Source organism: Prionailurus bengalensis, chromosome A2 (genome assembly GCF_016509475.1).
Source record: "Prionailurus bengalensis isolate Pbe53 chromosome A2, Fcat_Pben_1.1_paternal_pri, whole genome shotgun sequence".
Lineage (NCBI taxonomy): Eukaryota > Metazoa > Chordata > Mammalia > Carnivora > Felidae > Prionailurus > Prionailurus bengalensis.
The window spans coordinates 120,611,707-120,630,357 of record NC_057348.1 but is presented as its reverse complement, the minus strand read 5'-3'; the positions used below and the strand labels follow the sequence as shown (position 1 = coordinate 120,630,357).

Here is an 18,651-nt window from a genome sequence, read left to right as displayed (position 1 = left end):
TTTGTTTTGTCATTTTGAAGGAAGAAAAGGAATTAATAAGGTAAAAAAAATAAAATTAAAAAATTAAAAACAACACACACACACACACACACACACACAAATCAAATAAGTGATGCTAAATCCCAGGTGTGTTTGGTCTGGGTGTTGAAAGGGGCCTGTTAGATTAGAGAAAAAAGGGGAACAAGAAAAAAAAAGGAAAAAGTTTGAAAATTTGAAAAAATGAATATAATGAAATAGATAGAATAAAATGAAATGATGGAAGTAAAATAGAATTTGAAATTTTTTAAAAAAGTAAAAAATATAGTAGGAAAAAGTAAAGTATTTTTAATAAATTGAAAATAAAAATAAATTTTTTCTCTTCCTGTATTCAAGAAAAAGACAAAAAAGAAAAAAGAAAAAAGAAGAGTGAACAGACTGAAATATGATTGAAATTACATCATTTTCCCCTAGAAGTCAAACTGTGAAGCACTTGATAGCAGTAAACTAAGCAGGTGGAGAGACTTCTGTTCCTGAAAATTGAGGTTGGTCCCGTCGGGCGTGTCTCCATGTAATGGCTCCATTCTCCACTAGATGGTGCTGCTTAGCTTACTGGGGTGGATTGTTGTGGCACTTGTAGGTGTGTATGCGCACGTGCGGGAGTGGTGAAAATGGCATCACCCAGCTACCCAGTCTTTACTATCAGAACTCTGTTCTCTCTGATCAGTAATTGTGCACCCGTCCTTTGTCTCTGGCTTCTGTCCACTCCCCACTTTTACACTGTTGGTGACCAAGCCATCAGGTTGCCAGGTGCCACCTCCCTCCTGAGTTTTATCTCAGACTTGGCTGTGTTGCCCGATCCCTGACTTCTGAGGGACTGCAGTTTTGACCTGTTCTGACCCTCCATAGGAGGGTCTCACTGAGCAATGGCTGCATGCAGGCCACACCCAAGAACGTTTGTGGGTCCGTGCTGCTGCCAAGGCCCAGATACTGCAGCTGGGTGTCAGCCCGCCCCTGAAAAGTTCACATGATCATGTAGCAGAAGTGTTTCAGGGATTATGGAAAATCATGACACACATCTGCCGCCAGGCTTCACCCTTAACGACCTTGTTCCAGAACCAGTGAATGTGGTTGTTCTCTGGGGTCTTCTGGGACCTCTGGGGTCTGCTGAGGTGGCCACAAGGGCTCTACCACATGTTGTCCCAGCAGGGGAACTCCCTCTCCCTGTGTGGCCCGAGGACTCCCCCCCCCCCCCAACTCCACTCTGCTCCTGGGTATTTGCCCTTCCCACCAGAGCACCACAAGGTATTCAGCTGCACAGTTTCAGACTCTGTGCTCCCCCTATTTATAGAGACTTAATGGAATTTAAACCCTCTCCTTTCTCCCTTTCTTGTTCAGTCCCTGTGGCTGTTTCCACTTTTCCACTTCTCTCCAGCTGCTTTGTGTGGGGGGGTGCTTTTCCCATACTTTCCCTCCATCTCTGTCCTCTCTCCACAAGCAAAAACAGCTCCCTGCCCTCTGTGGCTTCTCTCTCCCCAGTTCACCTCTCCGTGCCACGTACCTGCTGAATTCTGTGGTTTAGGTTGTGCAGATTGTTGTGTGAATCCTCAGATCAGTTTTCTAGGTGTGCAGGATGGTTTAGTGTTGATCTGGCTGTATTTCATCAATGCCAGACACAGAAAATAACTTCCATGCTGTTCTGCCATCTTAGCTCCTCCTCTGATCAGTGTTTTCTCCCTCATGGATCTTCTCATTGCATGAGGTTTATCAACAACTCTGACATGGCAATTATGAGCCCATGATTTTGTCCTCTGTAGCACAGTTCAGTTTGGAAGCACAGCTGATTTCCTTGCTTTGAATACCCAGAAGGATTGCTTATGCGTTCTGTCTTATTTCTTGTGGTCTATAGCTGTTTCCATTTCTGTACAAATGGTCAGCTGTCCTCTGCTAGGGAAGGCCTGTGCTGTTTCCTTATGTCCTATCTCCTTAGTGATAATCTTCTCTTATCACGAATGCTATTCTTCCCAAATTCCCAGTCTGCAGGGCCATCTTTTGACAAAGTGGTTGTGAATATGCCATGCCTGCAGGAGGCCAGGGAAGGCCTCTGTGCCTCCTGGTACCCCTTCTTCTTCAACTCTGAGCTTAATGGGAATGCATGTGCCATGGCTCTGAGGCAAGTGAGAATGGGGTGAGAGTGGGGAATACAGAGAAGAGGTGGGAAAAAAAATACCTAATGGCCACCCTGCTCATCAGTGACAAAGTTTGCCTGGGGCTGCACACTTGTTTCTAGTCTAAGGTACTTGTATGTTGACTGGAAGGGGATAAAATATTGTCCCACTTTCTACTTACCATGGAGATACACTTGAGCTTATCCCAAGAAAGAATCTTCTACATTTCTGTATAATTATAATAAAACACTCCACGAATAAAATGGACTTTTATTATTATTTTTAAATAGATTTAAAACAATTTTTTAAATGTTCATTTATTTTTGAGAGAGAGAGAGACAGAGCATGAGCAGGGGAGGGGTAGAGAGAGAGACACATAGAATCCAAAGCAGGCTCCAGGCTCTGAGCTGTCAGCACCAGAGCCCGATGCAGGGCTTGAACTCACAAACCGTGAGATCACAACCCGAACTGAAGGCAAACACTTAACCAACTGAGCCACCAAGGTGCCCCTGAAATAGATTTTGAGAAGATCAGTTTCCCTTACTGGATCTATCAGGCCAGCTTTTTGTGTGTTAGTTTCTAGTCTGGCTGACACTACTCAGCCAGGGAGAAGTAAAAATCTTGCTCTCTTTTCCTCATAAAAGGGTCCGGTGGTCACTGGATATTATTATCCCACTCTGAGTTATTCCTTTCTGGTTCACTTTCTTTGAAATGATTTCTGTGTATATTTTTATTTATTTATTATTTGAAGACAGCAAAATTTTTCTTCTGAATATCTCAGGAGTGTGATTTTTGACAACGCTTTAGCCAATGCTACTGTTCATTGGGTTTACACTTTCTTTCTAAGGATGTGGCAAAATCAGGCTTGCTGAGTTCACATTATGTTTCAAAGCACAATAAATACTTCCCAGTGTCACACTGAAGCAGAAAATCCTGACTGCATATACAAAACAGAATCTCCGCTCTCGAGATGCAAGTCAGAATGGGCTGAACAATGAAAGCATGAACACAAAGGGACGTTCAGGTGACCGATGATATGAGTCACTGCTCGGCTACTGACTTTGCAAGGAGAGTCGCAGAGGAGAAAACCATCCTGTGCATAAAACTATCATGGTTGTGAAAGAATTTAGCAAACACACAACGAGATTTTTGTCCCTTTCCCCCCATATCATTTGGAAGCGTGGTATTAACATTTTTTTAATGGTTTCCAAACTTGTGGTTGAAATTTCATTTGTAAAGGGGTTTAAAGAAAGCAAAAGTCTCCAATCTAATTAACTCCAAATTTAATTCAACACCTTCCCTTGATTTACTATACATTATCATGAGGTTTAAAAAAAAATGTAAGTCTGTATATATGAGAATGTAATTAATCATCTGTAAAGCGTATAAATCCCAGTAAGACACTTTGTCAAATTATCTCATCTTACCCATGATCTTTTTATCCCACCAATTTTGCCTGGTTTCTGATTTCACTGAGTTGGGATTAAATCAGTGCATTCCTCCCACTGCACAATTAGGACTGCTCGAAAACTCTGTAATTACAAACCGCAACCATAGATTGTGAATTGCATTCGCTGTCATAACTGCCATTAGCATGGTTTTCGATTCTTCTAGAACAGCGAGGTAAAGATACCATGCTGATAAGTTCCATGCTATAGGTCTGCTATTGATTATCTGCAGCAATTCTAGACTTGGATGGGATCCCAAGCTAGATGCAGAACCTGGGAAGATGCCAATGTTTTGTGAACGCAAAAGTTCTTAAGAAGAAAAAATGTTTTTTAAAACAATAAAACTACGGATGGAAGAATGAGTGTAACATTTTTAAATTATTCAATTGCAGGCTTAATTTTGTGAATGGGTATAGTCCTAATCTATTGGTCCTCCTGGGAGGGGAAAACTATTTGGGATGCTTATTCTGATTTTGACTACTTTCTACAAAGTGAAATCAAAATGCTTTATGAGGGTGTTCCAAGGCTTTATTTGACAGTTTCTACTTGCTTTACTCCCAGTGATCTGCCAAGCCCACGTGTCCCTTCTTAGCATGAATCTCCCCAGCATGCTCTCCTCTCCCTCTTTTGCATCAGAGTCTAGAGAGGGGAGGCCCACTTAAAACAGATTTGAAGTCTTCCTCATCCAGGAGGCTCACCCTGATGACTCTTTGGTTACGTATTCCCAGTTCTAAATACACAGCAAAAAAGTCTTTTCAAGATTTAAAAAAAAAAGAAGCTCAAACATTCTTTTAATGTAAGGTGTTCATAATCCTCATATAAAAAATTTCCTTTGGAGTAATCTTTGGTATGTGGAAACTCATATATCAAATGGTAAACTCTATTATTGTGCTGGCACCCAAGTTTGATTCATGAGGTTAGCCATTTTCATCAAGTTTCATTGCTCAATCTCTTTAGCCAATGAACATGTTTTGGTATTTTATAAATTACTAATTTGAGAGAAACAAAAATCTGCCTCTTTCTATAGAACACATTTAGAAGCTCCAATCAAGTTCTTGCTTGTAATTATCTAAACTCTACACACACACACACACACACACACACACACACACACACACACACTTTGACCACTACAATTTCCCTATGTATTTCTGGATGTTTATAAATGAACTGAATTGTGGTGTAAAGAGCCCAGTGGCCCTTAACCACTACAATAACTCCTTGTAATTTGCTGAAAGCAAGCGGTATTCATTTACTCCTTTTCTTGAAGTTCATTACAAAAGCAAACAGGTGGATTTTTGTTCAGAATCTTCAGATTAGTACATCTAAAGGCTGTGAAACTAGATAAATGCATAAATCAGACTAAAGTAAGCTTTTGCAGCAAAGGGGTGGGAAAAGAAGACGGCTTTGCACAAACTAAGGGTCCAGTCCATTTGTTTAAGGATTTTCAGAGAATTGTTAGTATGGTTAACAATACAAAAAAGAATTACTACTAGCATTGTGAGACTCTACTGTCTGAAGATGTACCGAAGTAACAAAGAAAATTTAGGAATAATTATTTAGTACTTCTCCTTCCCTTCCTCAAATTTAATTAGTAAATAGAGACATCCGGCTAACTGGTGCCAGTCGGGGTGTTGCTAGTTCTGAGAAACGTGCCCCTCCCCTAGCTTTCCAGGAGTAGCTGTTGTACTGTGTGGCAAATGATTAACTCTGTCACTTTGGATTTCGTATGCCTGCTTTTAAGTATGACAGACTTCAGTCTTGCAATGGAAAAAACACAAATGTCACCTTAAGGCTTAGGGTGCAGCGGGTTTAATGGTCCACACTAAAACAGGCAGTACAGTTTTGTAGTTCAACATTAAAAGCAATCTTGCCTTACTTCTAATGCTTCTACCTAAGAATGCTTCCTGCTCCCTCTCAGCCCTTCCCTTAGGTACGAGTCTACACAAGTACTTCTAAAGTGCATTTTTCTGGCGTTAAAAACAGCAGTGCTCTCCAACAGCGAGTCCTGAATCGGAGCACTGCTTCCTCCTTGGAGGGGCTGTGCAATTCCAGGTGAGTGACCCACTCAGAGAGGTACCCTTCTCACTCCCCAGGTGGCACAAGGGGCCACTCTTGGGGGAAAAAAAGGATTATGCCAACTTCCTCTGTGGCAGGTATCTTCGCTTACCACAAGTACATATTCAGTGCCTCCTCGAGCCATGAAATATTGAAAACTTAACCGACACTTCAATTTCCAGGAAATTAAAATCGTGGAGGCCTTTGTGAATACTCAGAAGTTGGTGGGATTAGAACCAGGTACTGGGGCGGGCCGCAATTCTCGGGGGCTAGGGTAGGGAGGAGTGGTGGGGAGAAAGACAGTCCCGCCGCGCTGTGGCTATTGCTTGTCGTCGTGGGGGTCACCAGGGAAGCCCGCCTCCTCAGGGGACCTGACTCCTTCGGGGAGCAGAGTGGCGCGCACTTTCCTCTTCTCCTTAAAGCGGCCGGAGCGCGAGATCTTCAAATTGCGGCGGCTGCTGCCTGACTTCTCCCCGCACAACTTGTCCGGCTTGTGGGGCTCGCCGGCGCCCCCAAGGAGACTGGGGTGCTGATTCTCCCGGGAGCTGCCAGTCCAGTCGGCGCTGGGTGGCGCGGGCGGCGCGGGCTCCCCGGGGGCAGGCTGGGCGGGAGGCTGTGCCCCTACCGCGGCTTCCTTGCTTTTCTTTCTGCTGTTGGTTAGCGATTTCCACCAGGACCCAGAGCTGCCCGTGCCGCCGCTGTCGGCCATGGCCGGGCGGCGCGGGGCGCGGCAGGTGGGGAAGGGCCCTCTTTCCCGGTGGGGCCGGCGGTCCGCGGCAGGACAGCAGGCTACGGGGTGGGAGCCTAGGCGGCGGCCTGTACCCGGGAAGCAAACAGAACGTGGTTATGGGTTTGACCAAGTCACGTGCCCCCAACCCCACTTCCTCCCCTCGCTCCGCCCGTCACCGGATCGGCCCGGGTCCGAGCACCGCAGGCCGGGAGCTACGCGGCCCTCCGAGGGCACCGCCGCGTCCCCGGGGGGCGCGGGCGGACGAGTGGTGGCCTCCAGGGCGCCACCATCTGGTCTCCAGACACCTTGGCACTCCCCCGCCTCAACCCTCGCCTGGCCTCCAGGGCCGGTGCGGTGGTCTGCGCGGGGGCCGCCGGGGGAGGTTCCCGGGCATGCGGATTAAGCCGGCCCGAGAGGAAGCTGGCCTGGTCTGTTACCCTGATTGTAGAGGGACGCCCCAAAGTGACCCAGCGCGGCCCCGCGGGGCCTCCTCTTGGATGAGCATCTGAGCGGAGGGCGCTCGGAAGGGGGTGTGCTATGGGTGAGCACTGAATATTAGACTCCTGTCAACAGTTCCGAAATTTCCCTTAAAGGTGTTTTTCCATAGACTTCTGTCCCAGAATCCTCTTCGATGTGATTTTTTGGGGGGGAATTTACATGCCGGTAAGAGCGAGGTAAAGCTCAGGATGTGTTGTTTCTTTTAAATTCTGCTTTTGACAGAACTTCTGCCTTGCCGCTTTCAGAGAAACTGGTCTAGACTTAATTTCCCTTGAAAACCGCGGTCCCACTCTTCCTTTTATTCCCCAGACACCAATCTTACGTCTCTTCGAAGCCACCCCAGCCGATGGTTGAGATGAGGCCAAGCGGCAAACGTCCTCTTCTTTTTAGTTCTGTATCAACATATGCACCGACTTTGTACCAGGCAGCGCAACTCTTGAGATTTTTAGTTACAAATTAAAGGCGTCTGTTCTTTTTTGCGCAATTCCTTCCTCCAAAGGAGAGAAACCTGCTGCGCGCAATCAGGAACTCCAAACCCATCTGCTTCTCCCCAGCTTTTAAAGCAGCGCTCTGCGGCCCGAAAAGACTGTTTATTAGCACTTAAGGTGCTAATATGGGGAGCGAGACACCTGTGCGCGCCTTCCGCGCTCGGCACTAACTGTACGAAAGCGCAGGGTTCGCTTGCGCCCGGGAGCATTTCCAGGTTTCCTCTGGGCTCCGTCCCAGCCCACGCGCCTGGTGCTCGCGGGAGTTGCCGGCGCGCCGGGGAGCAAAACTTGAGCGGTGTTTGTTGTTGGAAAAGTTCTGCTCTCGGAACCGCCGGGAAAGTTTGAGCGCCTACGCGAGGCGGCGCAGCGGCCTCCGCAGCCGAGACCCGGGCCCCGGCTCCTCCCCAGGATGCCCCGAGGGCACACTCGGGCCACGACTTCAAAACAATAGAAGATGAAGCCGCCAAAAGTTCTTCCCCTAAAACGGCACCCTCTCCCCAGGGCACGGTTTGCAGTTGGGTCTGCAAACCTCCTGCTCCCTGTATTTTACGGATCAGCGAAGCACCCCAAGTTATTCATGGGTGGTGGGGTGTGCCGATGGCTGCCTTCTGTCTTCTACCCTACATTCTCTTTTCCACAACCGACGTGTGCGCGGAAAGGCTCAGCACTAATTGCGCAAGGAAAACACTGCAAATTACGCAAATTTACGCAGAGCGCCTGTGGCTCGAAACCTCTCCGGAGCCGGGGTAGCACCCCAGGTTGACACCTTGGGATGAGCTTTGTCTTGGCGGATGCAAAACCACCCTGATTGCTCACCTGTTCGGGCTTCTGAAGATCCCAAGACTCTGAGCCGACCTCACCTCCAAGAGAACGGAGGAGGTGCGCTTGGGACAACCTGGGGAGGTCGGGCTTTTTTTTCTGGAAGGTGTGCCTGCCGAAATGTCTGCAGTCCAGCTAAGCCGATTGCTGCTGCTCGTCTCCCCTGGCGCTTCCAACTTCTGTTCGGCGCAGCGGTGGCGGCAGTTCTGGGCTCGCAGCGCACTCGGCTCCGGCGTGAGGGCCCCGCGGCGGAACAGGTGCCAGGCTCACTGCCCCAGGTGAATACCCAGATAGGCTCTCCCGGTTAGTAGCCTTTCATTCTCGCGCGCCTCCCTCTTCCCTGCTAGCGACTCCCCGGCAGCCGCGGGAGATGGGACCTCGGCTGCTCACTCTGGTGTACTGAACCTTCCTACACATCGGTCCTTTGCACGGGAAAGACATCTGTCTGCCCACCTGCTGGTCATTCGCCAAGTATTCGAGAAACCAGAACCCCCGGGAAGGGGGCGGGGGGGAACACCAACCCAGGAGGCGGCCACAGCTGCCGCAGGTGCAGGTAGGAACTTTGCGTTCCCGCCCTCCAGGGCAGGAGATTGGATCAGGTCACGTACGTGGCGCCGGCCTGGGGGTGTCTGATTGGAGAAAGGCTGAGCTGCGCCGCACGCCGGCCGGACTCCTTCTGGAAGAAGAAGAAACAGTAGAGGAGACCCTGGCCAGGAGACCGAGGCTTTAGGTGGGATCCGCAGGGTAAATGTTGCCGCAGCTTTTCCTCTGCCCCTGCCCTGATTTCTTTTTTCTCTTTCTGTCCGGGTCCCCAGCCGTGGCCACTCAATTCCCAGGGGTCCAGTTTTGTAATTCACAGGAACTGTTTCATATCCAGGCAAAATGTTGCAGAGTTGCAGGCACCCTTAGTTGAAAGGCGTAATATTAACAAGTTCTCTGTGTGCCTGCCAGGCGCGGTTTCCAGCGCTCTCTGGGGGTAACACATTTACTCCTTACAGGAACCCAAGTATGTAGGTGCTGTTGTTTCCTCATTTGACAGGCGAGGAGACCCTAGCACTGAAAGGTAAATGGTTGCTCAAAGTTACATGCCTGGTAAGTTGCAAAGCCGGATTTGAACCCAGGAGGTCTGACTCCAGTTCCCAGGGTCTTAACTAGCACGTGAGACCATAACCTGCCAGTCTTGGGCCCTTAAGGGACTTAATGAAGATGTGAATTTCCTTCCCTTAAGTTTGGAGGTCCAGTGGACAGGCATTCCACCTGGGGAGTACCAGTGCAGCCCTGAGCCACTAGAGGATGTGAACCAGTGGATTTCGGCCAGGTTCAGGCTTGTGCTCCTGGGAACATATGCGTGCTTTTTATTGGTTGGGTAGAAAGGAGTTGCCATAGGCCATTTTCACTAATGAAAGCAGAATTCCAACCTGCTTCATTTTGCAGGATGCTCTTCTTTTTCAAAGAACTATTCTGATGTTCCTTGATGTCATGAATAACTCTACGGAAGGAGTGGGCATAGAGCAACTGACATCTGAGCATCATTGTTCTAGGACTTTTTTTTTTTAATGTTTATTTATTTTTGACACAGAGAGAGAGAGAGAGAGAGAGAGAGAGAGAGAGCGCGCGCGCGCGCATGAGCGGGGGAGGGGCAGAGAGAGAGGGAGACACAGAATCTGAAGCAGGCTCCAGGCTCTGAGTTGTTAGCACAGAGCCCAACATGGGGCTCAAACCCACAAACTGTGGGATTGTGACCTGAGCCAAAGTCAGACGCTTAACCGACTGAGCCACCCAGGCCTTTCTGAAGCCTAAAAATAGTGAAAGACATGATGCCTGTCTCAGCTTAAAATGTAGAATTAGTGGAAAGAATTTTTTATAGAGTGTTTTAATGCATGAAATATAAAATGAATATTTTATATCATTAATTTCTTAATTTAGCATTCGTGGATGTTTAAATGATAATGCACAACTGTGTATTTGAAAGTGGTGTAATTTCACTTATTTGTTGCGATTAGTTTTAGAGAGTAAACTTTGAATTAGCGCACCAGGACTGGAACAAAGACAGGCCACCCACCCCCTGGGAGGCGAGGACAGGACAAGTCCTCATAGTGCTATTCCATCACAGATGAAGACACTGGATCAAGGAGGAAGGCTTAAACCATAGATACTTTCACAGCCTCTGGTAATTAGGAGTACCCATCCAGTTCTGACTTATGGGGCCATAAGGAAGATGTCTGGGAATGTTTCCTCCGTGGATAAAGGACAGAGCTTTCTGAGAGAAGAAAATCTTTTGCTGTACCCTTGATTTTTACATTTAAACACAGCATGAGGATATGATGTCTGGTGTTGCAGCAGCCATATTGTAGCAGTGAGTCAACAGGCATGGGAATAAAAACCAACATGCTAAGGATGATGGCATGGGAGTGTGAAAAGTGTCTGGGTCTTGATGATTTTGATGAGCCCCTGAAAGAACCCTGGAACCATCTGCCTCCAGACTACTAGTTGAGTGAGATAATATATATTCCTATGATTTCATCACAGATTTAAATACAGTTTCCTTTTACTAGCAGCCAAAAGTGTTCCCCTTTGATACAATCTATTAGAGTTATAGAAAAATATATTGTTCAAAAGGGAAAAAAGGTAGTATGGCCACATTTTTTTTCTGACCAATCTGAAAAGTTCTTCACTGAAGGAGGATTTAGTGAAATGTTTAAGTGATGGGAAAGTTTATAGAAGTAAGCCATCTACATTGAAAAGTTGATTTATCTATCCAGTGAATACCAGGTGACTTTTAATGTTACAGAATTTAAATATGCTTAGATTGGGCAGTGCTTACATTTCTTAATATTTTTTCTTGTCATATTTTATTTTTTTAAATGTGTAGATAGTTTGAATTAGAACATTTCTTTCCTTCCCTCTTTCCTTCCTTCCTCCCCACCTTCCTCCCCCCTTCCTTCCTTCCTATCTTCCTATCTTCCTTCCTCCCTCCCTCCCTTCCTTCCTTCCTTCCTTCCTTCCTTCCTTCCTTCCTTCCTAATTCACTGGCCTCTTAGGTGCACATTTAAGTGCAATAAATGATAACACTCAAAGGCAAAAGAGAATGAATTCCTAGAGGGCAAGATTTGCATACTAGAAATTAAAATAAGAACTTTCAAGGTTAAACCTGGCATTTCTTTGGAGTCTGGGAAATAGATTATTTTCTTTTAAAGCATTTATAGTGGGAACTGGGCAATAGAAAACACATGCTGAGAGAATTTAAGAAGCACAGCTAATCAAAATGAAGAAAATAAAGATCATTTATATTCTTTTCACCCAGGGATACCTATTTAGTCTTTCTATTTTTTTTGCCCCTATTTTTACATTTACTCTTTTCGTCTTTTCCATTCCTTCCTCTCCTCCCTTCCTTTATTCCTCTCTTTTATAGATGCTTCCATTCTTTGCAAATTAGACGCTGATCTCCAGTGTCCTTTTCCTTTCTTGTCATCAATGTATGGGTAGTTTGATATTCCTTTTCTCCTTTCTGTGTTTTCACATCATGTTGCTGGATTTAGTTTATAAACTTCATAACTGAGCATTACACCCATGCCTGAATCTGGGATCCGCTTTTTATAGCATCACATCCGGAACCCACATCAGGTTAACATGAATGCGTGTATACAAGTACACAAATTGCAAGTGACAAAATACTGCTAATCATTTTGGTTTTACACTTGACCTGAGCAAGGCTGATTGGTACAGTGCAGCCTCTCTCTGACGTTCAAGCAAGACCAGCTGACTCTTCCTAACGTCCTGCCCCTACTGTCGATGTGTTTCTTCATATTCTTGGATGTCATTGTATTTTACTCCTTTTCCTTAACAAACAAACAAAAAAAACCAACTGTATGAAGTTTTAAGGCCTAAAGCAAAGTTAACTTACTCTAGAAAGGATTTTCAAGAGTTTATGGGCACTACCACACACGATCACTTTATATACACTACATTCATGGCTTGAGGAGTGTGGGACAATGAAAACGAGATGTATGTGAGCACCCACCCCTGGCCGCACCCTCCGGGAACAAATCCACTCATTATTCTCCCAAACTCCAGACCATTTCTGTTCTAAAGCAACTTAATTGTCCTTGCAGACCTGTGGAGGGTGGGAAGGGGGGGTGGGGTACAACTTACTTTGAAGCTTGAGGGTATGGCTCTTTGGGTGAACCAGGAAGGATCCCTCTTTTTCTGGTGAGCCCGATGCTTTATAATCCCTCCATTGGTTCCAGGAGGCTCTCAGAAACTGAAATTGTGTTGATTCCCAATTGTTTTCATCAGGGGAGTTCATCCAACTAACCTAGCCTGCCAGTGACAGGAATGGGTGTGTTTTAATTAAGAGTGTAAATTGTTTGGTGTTTGTCCCACGATTAGCTATAATTTTCTTGTTTATTTGTTTATTGACTAACTCCCTCACTAGAAAGTGAATTCCATTTTATTGAATGATGTTTTATATAATGATCGTAACACTTCCTATGGATGAGGTACAGTTCTGCTTTATAAATATTAACTTATTTAATCCTAAAAGCCCTGTGAAATGGGCACTGTTATGTTATTATTAAGGTAACTGAGACACTAAGAACTTAGGTTACTTGTCCAAGGTCACCCAGCTGGTTGGTATAAGAGCTAGCATTTGACCCCAGGGAAATTGACTTGAGAGTCCAGGGACCTAACTAACCACTCTGGGGTGTGGCTCTCCATGAGTGCTAAGACATGTCATTGATGAATCCTTAGGACATGGCATGCTACCTGGAGATAACAGTTCTTCAATATTCTTGAATAAGTGACCATCCGATACATAAGTATAAATGCTTTGTTAGTTATAATATGACTGGCTTATAAAAAGAAATGTGATGAAAATGGCAATGACCTAAAATTTCAGTCTGTCATTACATGTAATAGCCAGATTTTAATTCTGAGATGCGGGTACAGTAAGTGGACCAAATTAACTGATAGGTTTTTGTGTTTGTTGTTACGAAACTGGAAGGAATACTATCCTGTCTCAGCCCTACGAAGGAGATACATTAGGCGGGGAGACGTGGAGGGGGCGGAATAACGTAATGGCAGAGGATGGCTGCTGAGATTTTATTCAATATTGTATTTAGGGAATAAGTGAGTGATCCAGAGGACACGGCATCTCGAAACCAGTCTCCACGGCACGTCCTGACTCCGGAAACAAAGGTAATTCAACTTTATTGTTTGTTAGGACGTCGTCGATGGAAATGAAAAGTCACGTGTTCCCATCCAAGGTAATGTTCTCTGGCTGGCCACCTGGTTCCGGGTCAGAGCTGGGGTAAACCAGCTCCTTTTTTTTTTTTTTTTTTTTTTTTTTAAATTTTTTTTTTCAACGTTTATTTTTTGGGACAGAGAGAGACAGAGCATGAACGGGCGAGGGGCAGAGAGAGAGGGAGACACAGAATCAGAAACAGGCTCCAGGCTCTGAGCCATCAGCCCAGAGCCCGACGCGGGGCTCGAACTCACGGACCGCGAGATCATGACCTGGCTGATGTCGGACGCTTAACCGACTGCGCCACCCAGGTGCCCCAGTAAACCAGCTCCTTTAAAAGGCGGCCTCCTATCTGCAGTTGTCAATTTCTCGTTTCAAGGGGTGGTGCGTTTGGTTATGCTCCGTTTGCCAGGTTATATTTTCTCTTTTGTGTTTGTCAGTGTGTCCGTTTGTTACGTCACGTGTGTAGAGGTAGAAGGCGGATATCTAATGGGAGGGTAATATAATGCAGGAAGTGAATCTTTTGGTTTCCCCACCTGCATCAAGGCCAATGTCAAACTTACATAGTTAGAAATCTCCAAGAAATAGCTGCTTTTATTGGTGTTAGTCTGTCAGGGGAGGTCACCAAAGTTTTGGTGTTCAGCTCTGCTCGTGTGTAACCACAGGTAAATCTCACACTGTACATTCTTTTTCTTTTTTTTTTTAAATTGATGTTTATTTTTGAGAGAGAGAGAGAGAGACAGAGCAGGGGAGGGGCAGAGGGAGAGGGAGACACAGAATCTGAAGCAGGCTCCAGGCCACCAGCACGGGAGCCCTGCATGGGGCTCAAACTCACAAACGATGAGATCATGACCTGAGCCCAAGTCAGACGCTTAACCCACTGGGCCACCTGGGCGACCCTCACACTCTACATTCTTTTTTTTTTTTTTTTTAATGTTTATTTATTTTTGACAGAGCATGAGCAGGGGAGGGGCAGAGAGAGAGAGGGAGACACAGAATCAGAAGCAGGCTCCAGGCTCTGAGCTGTCAGCACAGAGCCTGAAGCGGGGCTCGAGCTCACAGACCGCGAGATCGTGACTTGTGACTTGAGCCGAAGTTGGACGCTCAACCAACTGAGCCACTCAGGCGCCCCACCCTGTACATTCTTAATGAACATTTAGGTTTATCTATTTGATGTAATTTCATTTACATAGTGGGAGAAATTGCTTCAGCTGCAGCTATAAACCTTTTATAACAATGGCAAATTTAAAATTCTTACTATGTGCTTTTCACTTTTCTGTGGGCTTATCCAAAAGTGAATCGTATTCTTTTCACTTTTTTTAATGGTAGAAGAACCCTGAGAGAGACAGCTACTGTAAGTCTGACAGTTTTATCATAGAAAGCTGAAGCAATTTGCTCAAGGTCACAAGACTTTTAAGAGGTGGAGTTATTTAGATTTAGTTTTAGTTACTCTGTCCCTAATACAGTGTTCTTCTCATGTAGCTATTTGAATCTCATATTGCCTTTTAATTAATCATTAGATCAATAAACATTTGTTGGTTTCACAACCGTTATATCAAAAGAGATCGTCATACTTTAAAAATTCTGATGAGGTCAGTGTCTTCTCAGTTTCCTCCTTGGAACAATGCTAAATCATATGTGGCTGTTTAAATATTAAAACCCTATGGAATCACAGAGCACTCAAAGCTCAAAATAATGCTGGGAATTGTAATTACATACATTTCTTGTGAAAAGACTTGATGGTTGGTTTGAATTACAACTGTGTGGCTTTGGGAAAATTACTTAATATCTTTAGGCTCTGGTTTCCTTAAATGTAAAGTGGGGATAATACCACTTCTCTGGGAGGTCGCCAAGATTAAAGTAGACAATACATTTGTCAAAGTCCCTAGCACAGTGCCTGACACATAATAGGCACTCAGTAAATGTTAGCTTCTCCTTGACTAATTTCTTTCATTGGCTGTGTGGGAAAATTATGCGAACAAACTGTACAAGTCAATCACTTCCAAGGGCTTTTTGAAAATAATGATAGAGAGTCTTAAGAGAGCACTGTCATTATTGTTGGTTGGGGTCAGTTTTTTCCCTGCAAGAACATAAAGTTAAAATTTACTGGAGAGTATCTAATACACAACAATTTGCTATGAATCTGACTTTTCTTCAGGAACACACTTAATGATGAAATCAAATCAAGCAGAAGTTTTTTTGCATGCGATTCAAGAACGCTCTTTATCCAGTCTGCACTGAAATTGCATTACCTGGAGTTAAGGAGGAAGTGTACTCAGTTGAGCTTGGAAGCAATGTTACCAGAAAAGGATTAACAAATCATAAGACAAAATCCTTGGAAGTAAGGTCACTAGCAGACTGTGGCTAGGGCGCAAGCCAAGGAATAGGTTTCCCATGTGCTGCCCCATTAGTTCCTGGAATCTTAATACATAACCTGCATCAGCGAATGGTGCCCAAAGGAGGGAAGGAACGAGAGCATCACGTCTCTGCCGTGTTAGACAACATGGCACTCCTTGTTTTCAAAAGTTAGTTTTTATTTTATGAGGGCAATGTATGCACACGTAGGTTAGAAATGTGTATTAGACTTGCCTCTGATTGATCAATATTAGACGTTCTCTTTTAATTACCTACTCCGGTCTTTGAGGATTTGGTTCTCCTATACCCTGCCTTCTGCTTCCCCCTCCAGTTTTCCCGCTAGAGTCATACTACAGCCTTTGTTCAGTTGACTGCTCCATGCTTATATTGTGCCCGTATAAATATTGTTCAGACTGAGCATTATAGGGTACAGATCACTATATTTGCTTTCTTTTCCTGAAGTTACTAATGACCCTCTTCCCCTCTTTCAACTGGTCCCCTTTCGAGTTCTTTCTTACACCTTCCAATAGCTTCTTGGTACACTTTTCTACAAGTTCAGTCAAACCAATATATATGTGCTCCATTCCCCCAAGTGTTACTCCCAGACACTTCCTTCTCCTTCCTTATGGACTGCTCTCTCTCTCTCTCTCTGGCCTGCTGCATAGCTTCTTCCTGGGAATGCCTTGAGTCGGATTCTGCATTTCCTAGATTTGAGCCTCCCCCTTTCTTGTTGGACAAGGTGCTGCAGCAGAGGGCTGGGTGGTGGCAGTCCCCAGTGTGGCTGTCTCTTTCATCACGCAGTTCCAGTCTGGGCTGTTTATCCTCCGTGACTGGCACACGGCTATCCACCTGGGACCTCCTTTTACCCTTATTCTGGAGAGTTCCTTTGTGCAAAGGAACAAAGTAAACTTCTCCTTAATCATGGCACTATAATTAATTCAAAATGGATCACGGATTTTATTTATTTATTTATTTATTTATTTTTTAACGTTTATTTATTTTTGGGACAGAGAGAGACAGAGCATGAATGGGGGAGGGGCAGAGAGAGAGGGAGACACAGAATGGGAAGCAGGCTCCAGGCTCCGAGCCACCAGCCCAGAGCCCGACGCAGGGCTCGAACTCACGGACCGCGAGATCGTGACCTGAGCCGAAGTCGGCCGCCCAACTGACTGAGCCACCCAGGCGCCCCGATCACGGATTTTAAATGTAAAACGATACAACTTTTAGAATAAAAGATAGAACCTCTGTGATGTAGGGGTAGGTGAAGGATTCTCAGACATGGCTTAAAGCATGATCTATAAAATAAAAAACTGCTAAATTGGACTTCATCAGAACTAAAAAAAACCCCAAAAAACCCTTTTGTTCTGGAAAAGATCCTGTTAGGAGGAGCTGAAGACAAACTATAGACGAGGGGAAAATATTTGCAAACCACATACCTGACAAAGGTTTTACACCTACAATATATAAGAGACTCTCAAAATTCACCAGTAAACAAATACAATTATAAAATGAGCAAGAGATGTGAATGGATGTTTCACTCAACCGGAGTTACAGATGACAGATGAGCACACGAAAAGATGTTCAGCATCATTAACCATGAGCAAAATGCAAATTAGAACCACAATGAGATCCCAACAGGCGCTTGCCAGAATGCTTAAAATAGAAAATAATGGTAACACCAAATGCTGGTCAGAATGTGGAGAAATGGAATCACTTTCTTTTCTTTTTTTTTTTTTTTTGCATGTTTATAACAGCTTTATTGGTAATAGCCAGAAGGAAGGAAGGGAAGGAAGGAAGGAAGGAACAACCCAACTGTCCATCAATAGGTAAAAACGTATAAACAGCCTGTGGCCTATCCTTACTATAGACTACTGCTTAACAATAGAATGAATTGACCTATAGACATGCTACAACTTGGATGAATCTGAGAATAACGATGCTGAGGGAAAGAAGCCAGACCAAAAAGTATACATACCATATATGATTTCATTTATCGAAAACTCTAGGAAATGCAACATACTGTACGGGGACAGAGGTAGAGGTGGATAGGGAGGGAGATGGGAGAGAGATTTACAAAGGCCACAAGAAAACGTTTGGCGGTAATAGAATGTAAAACGGTTCAGCTTCTCTGGAAAACAGTTCTGTGGTTCCTTAAAAAGCTAAACATGCAAACACGAGCCGGCGGTTGCACTCCTGGGCGTTTATCTCGGAGAAGTGAAAACATGCATTCACACACAAACCTGTACATGAGTGTTCATATGGCTTTGTTCATAATAGCCCCAAACTGGAAACAATCCAGATGTCCTTCATTTGGGTGAATGGTAAAACCATGGGAATGCCATACCATGGAATACATCTCAGCAATAAAAATGGAACCAACTCTTTTTTTTAATTTTATTTTTTAAAATTCACATCCAAGCACATAGTGTGATAATGATTTCAGGAGTAGAATCCAGTGATTCATCCCCTACATATAACACCCAGTGCTCATTCCAACAAGGGTCCTTCTTTTTTTTTTTTTTTTTTAATTTTTTTTCCCCAACGTTTATTTATTTTTGGGACAGAGAGAGACAGAGCATGAACGGGGGAGGGGCAGAGAGAGAGGGAGACACAGAATCGGAAACAGGCTCCAGGCTCTGAGCCATCAGCCCAGAGCCCGACGTGGGGCTCGAACTCACGGACCGCGAGATCGTGACCTGGCTGAAGTCAGACGCTTAACCGACTGCGCCACCCAGGCGCCCCCCAACAAGGGTCCTTCTTAATGCCCCTTGCCCATTTAGCCCATCCCCCCCCACCTACAACCCCTCCAGCAACCCTCAGTTTGTTCTCCATATTTAAGAGCCTCTTTTTTGGGAATCTACTCCCGAAA

The 18,651-nt window shown here is 45.0% G+C and overlaps 1 protein-coding gene across 1 annotated transcript; it reads right to left on the bottom strand.

Moving 5' to 3' along the window:
• Positions 1-5,392: 5,392 nt before the first annotated feature.
• On the bottom strand, positions 5,393-9,183 carry PRR15 (proline rich 15). Its single transcript, XM_043589175.1, has 2 exons — positions 8,183-9,183; positions 5,393-6,466 (listed from the first exon to the last, which is right to left on the bottom strand). Exon 2 carries the CDS (start codon positions 6,357-6,359, stop codon positions 5,970-5,972), a length of 390 nt encoding a protein of 129 aa, XP_043445110.1. The 5' UTR covers positions 6,360-6,466; positions 8,183-9,183; the 3' UTR covers positions 5,393-5,969.
• Between the last annotated feature and the right edge of the window lie 9,468 nt (positions 9,184-18,651).

Excerpts from the sequence above, each read along its gene's own strand:
- PRR15 (XM_043589175.1), bottom strand. The coding sequence starts at position 6,359 with ATGGCCGACAGCGGCGGCACGGGCAGCTCTGGGTCCTGGTGGAAATCG.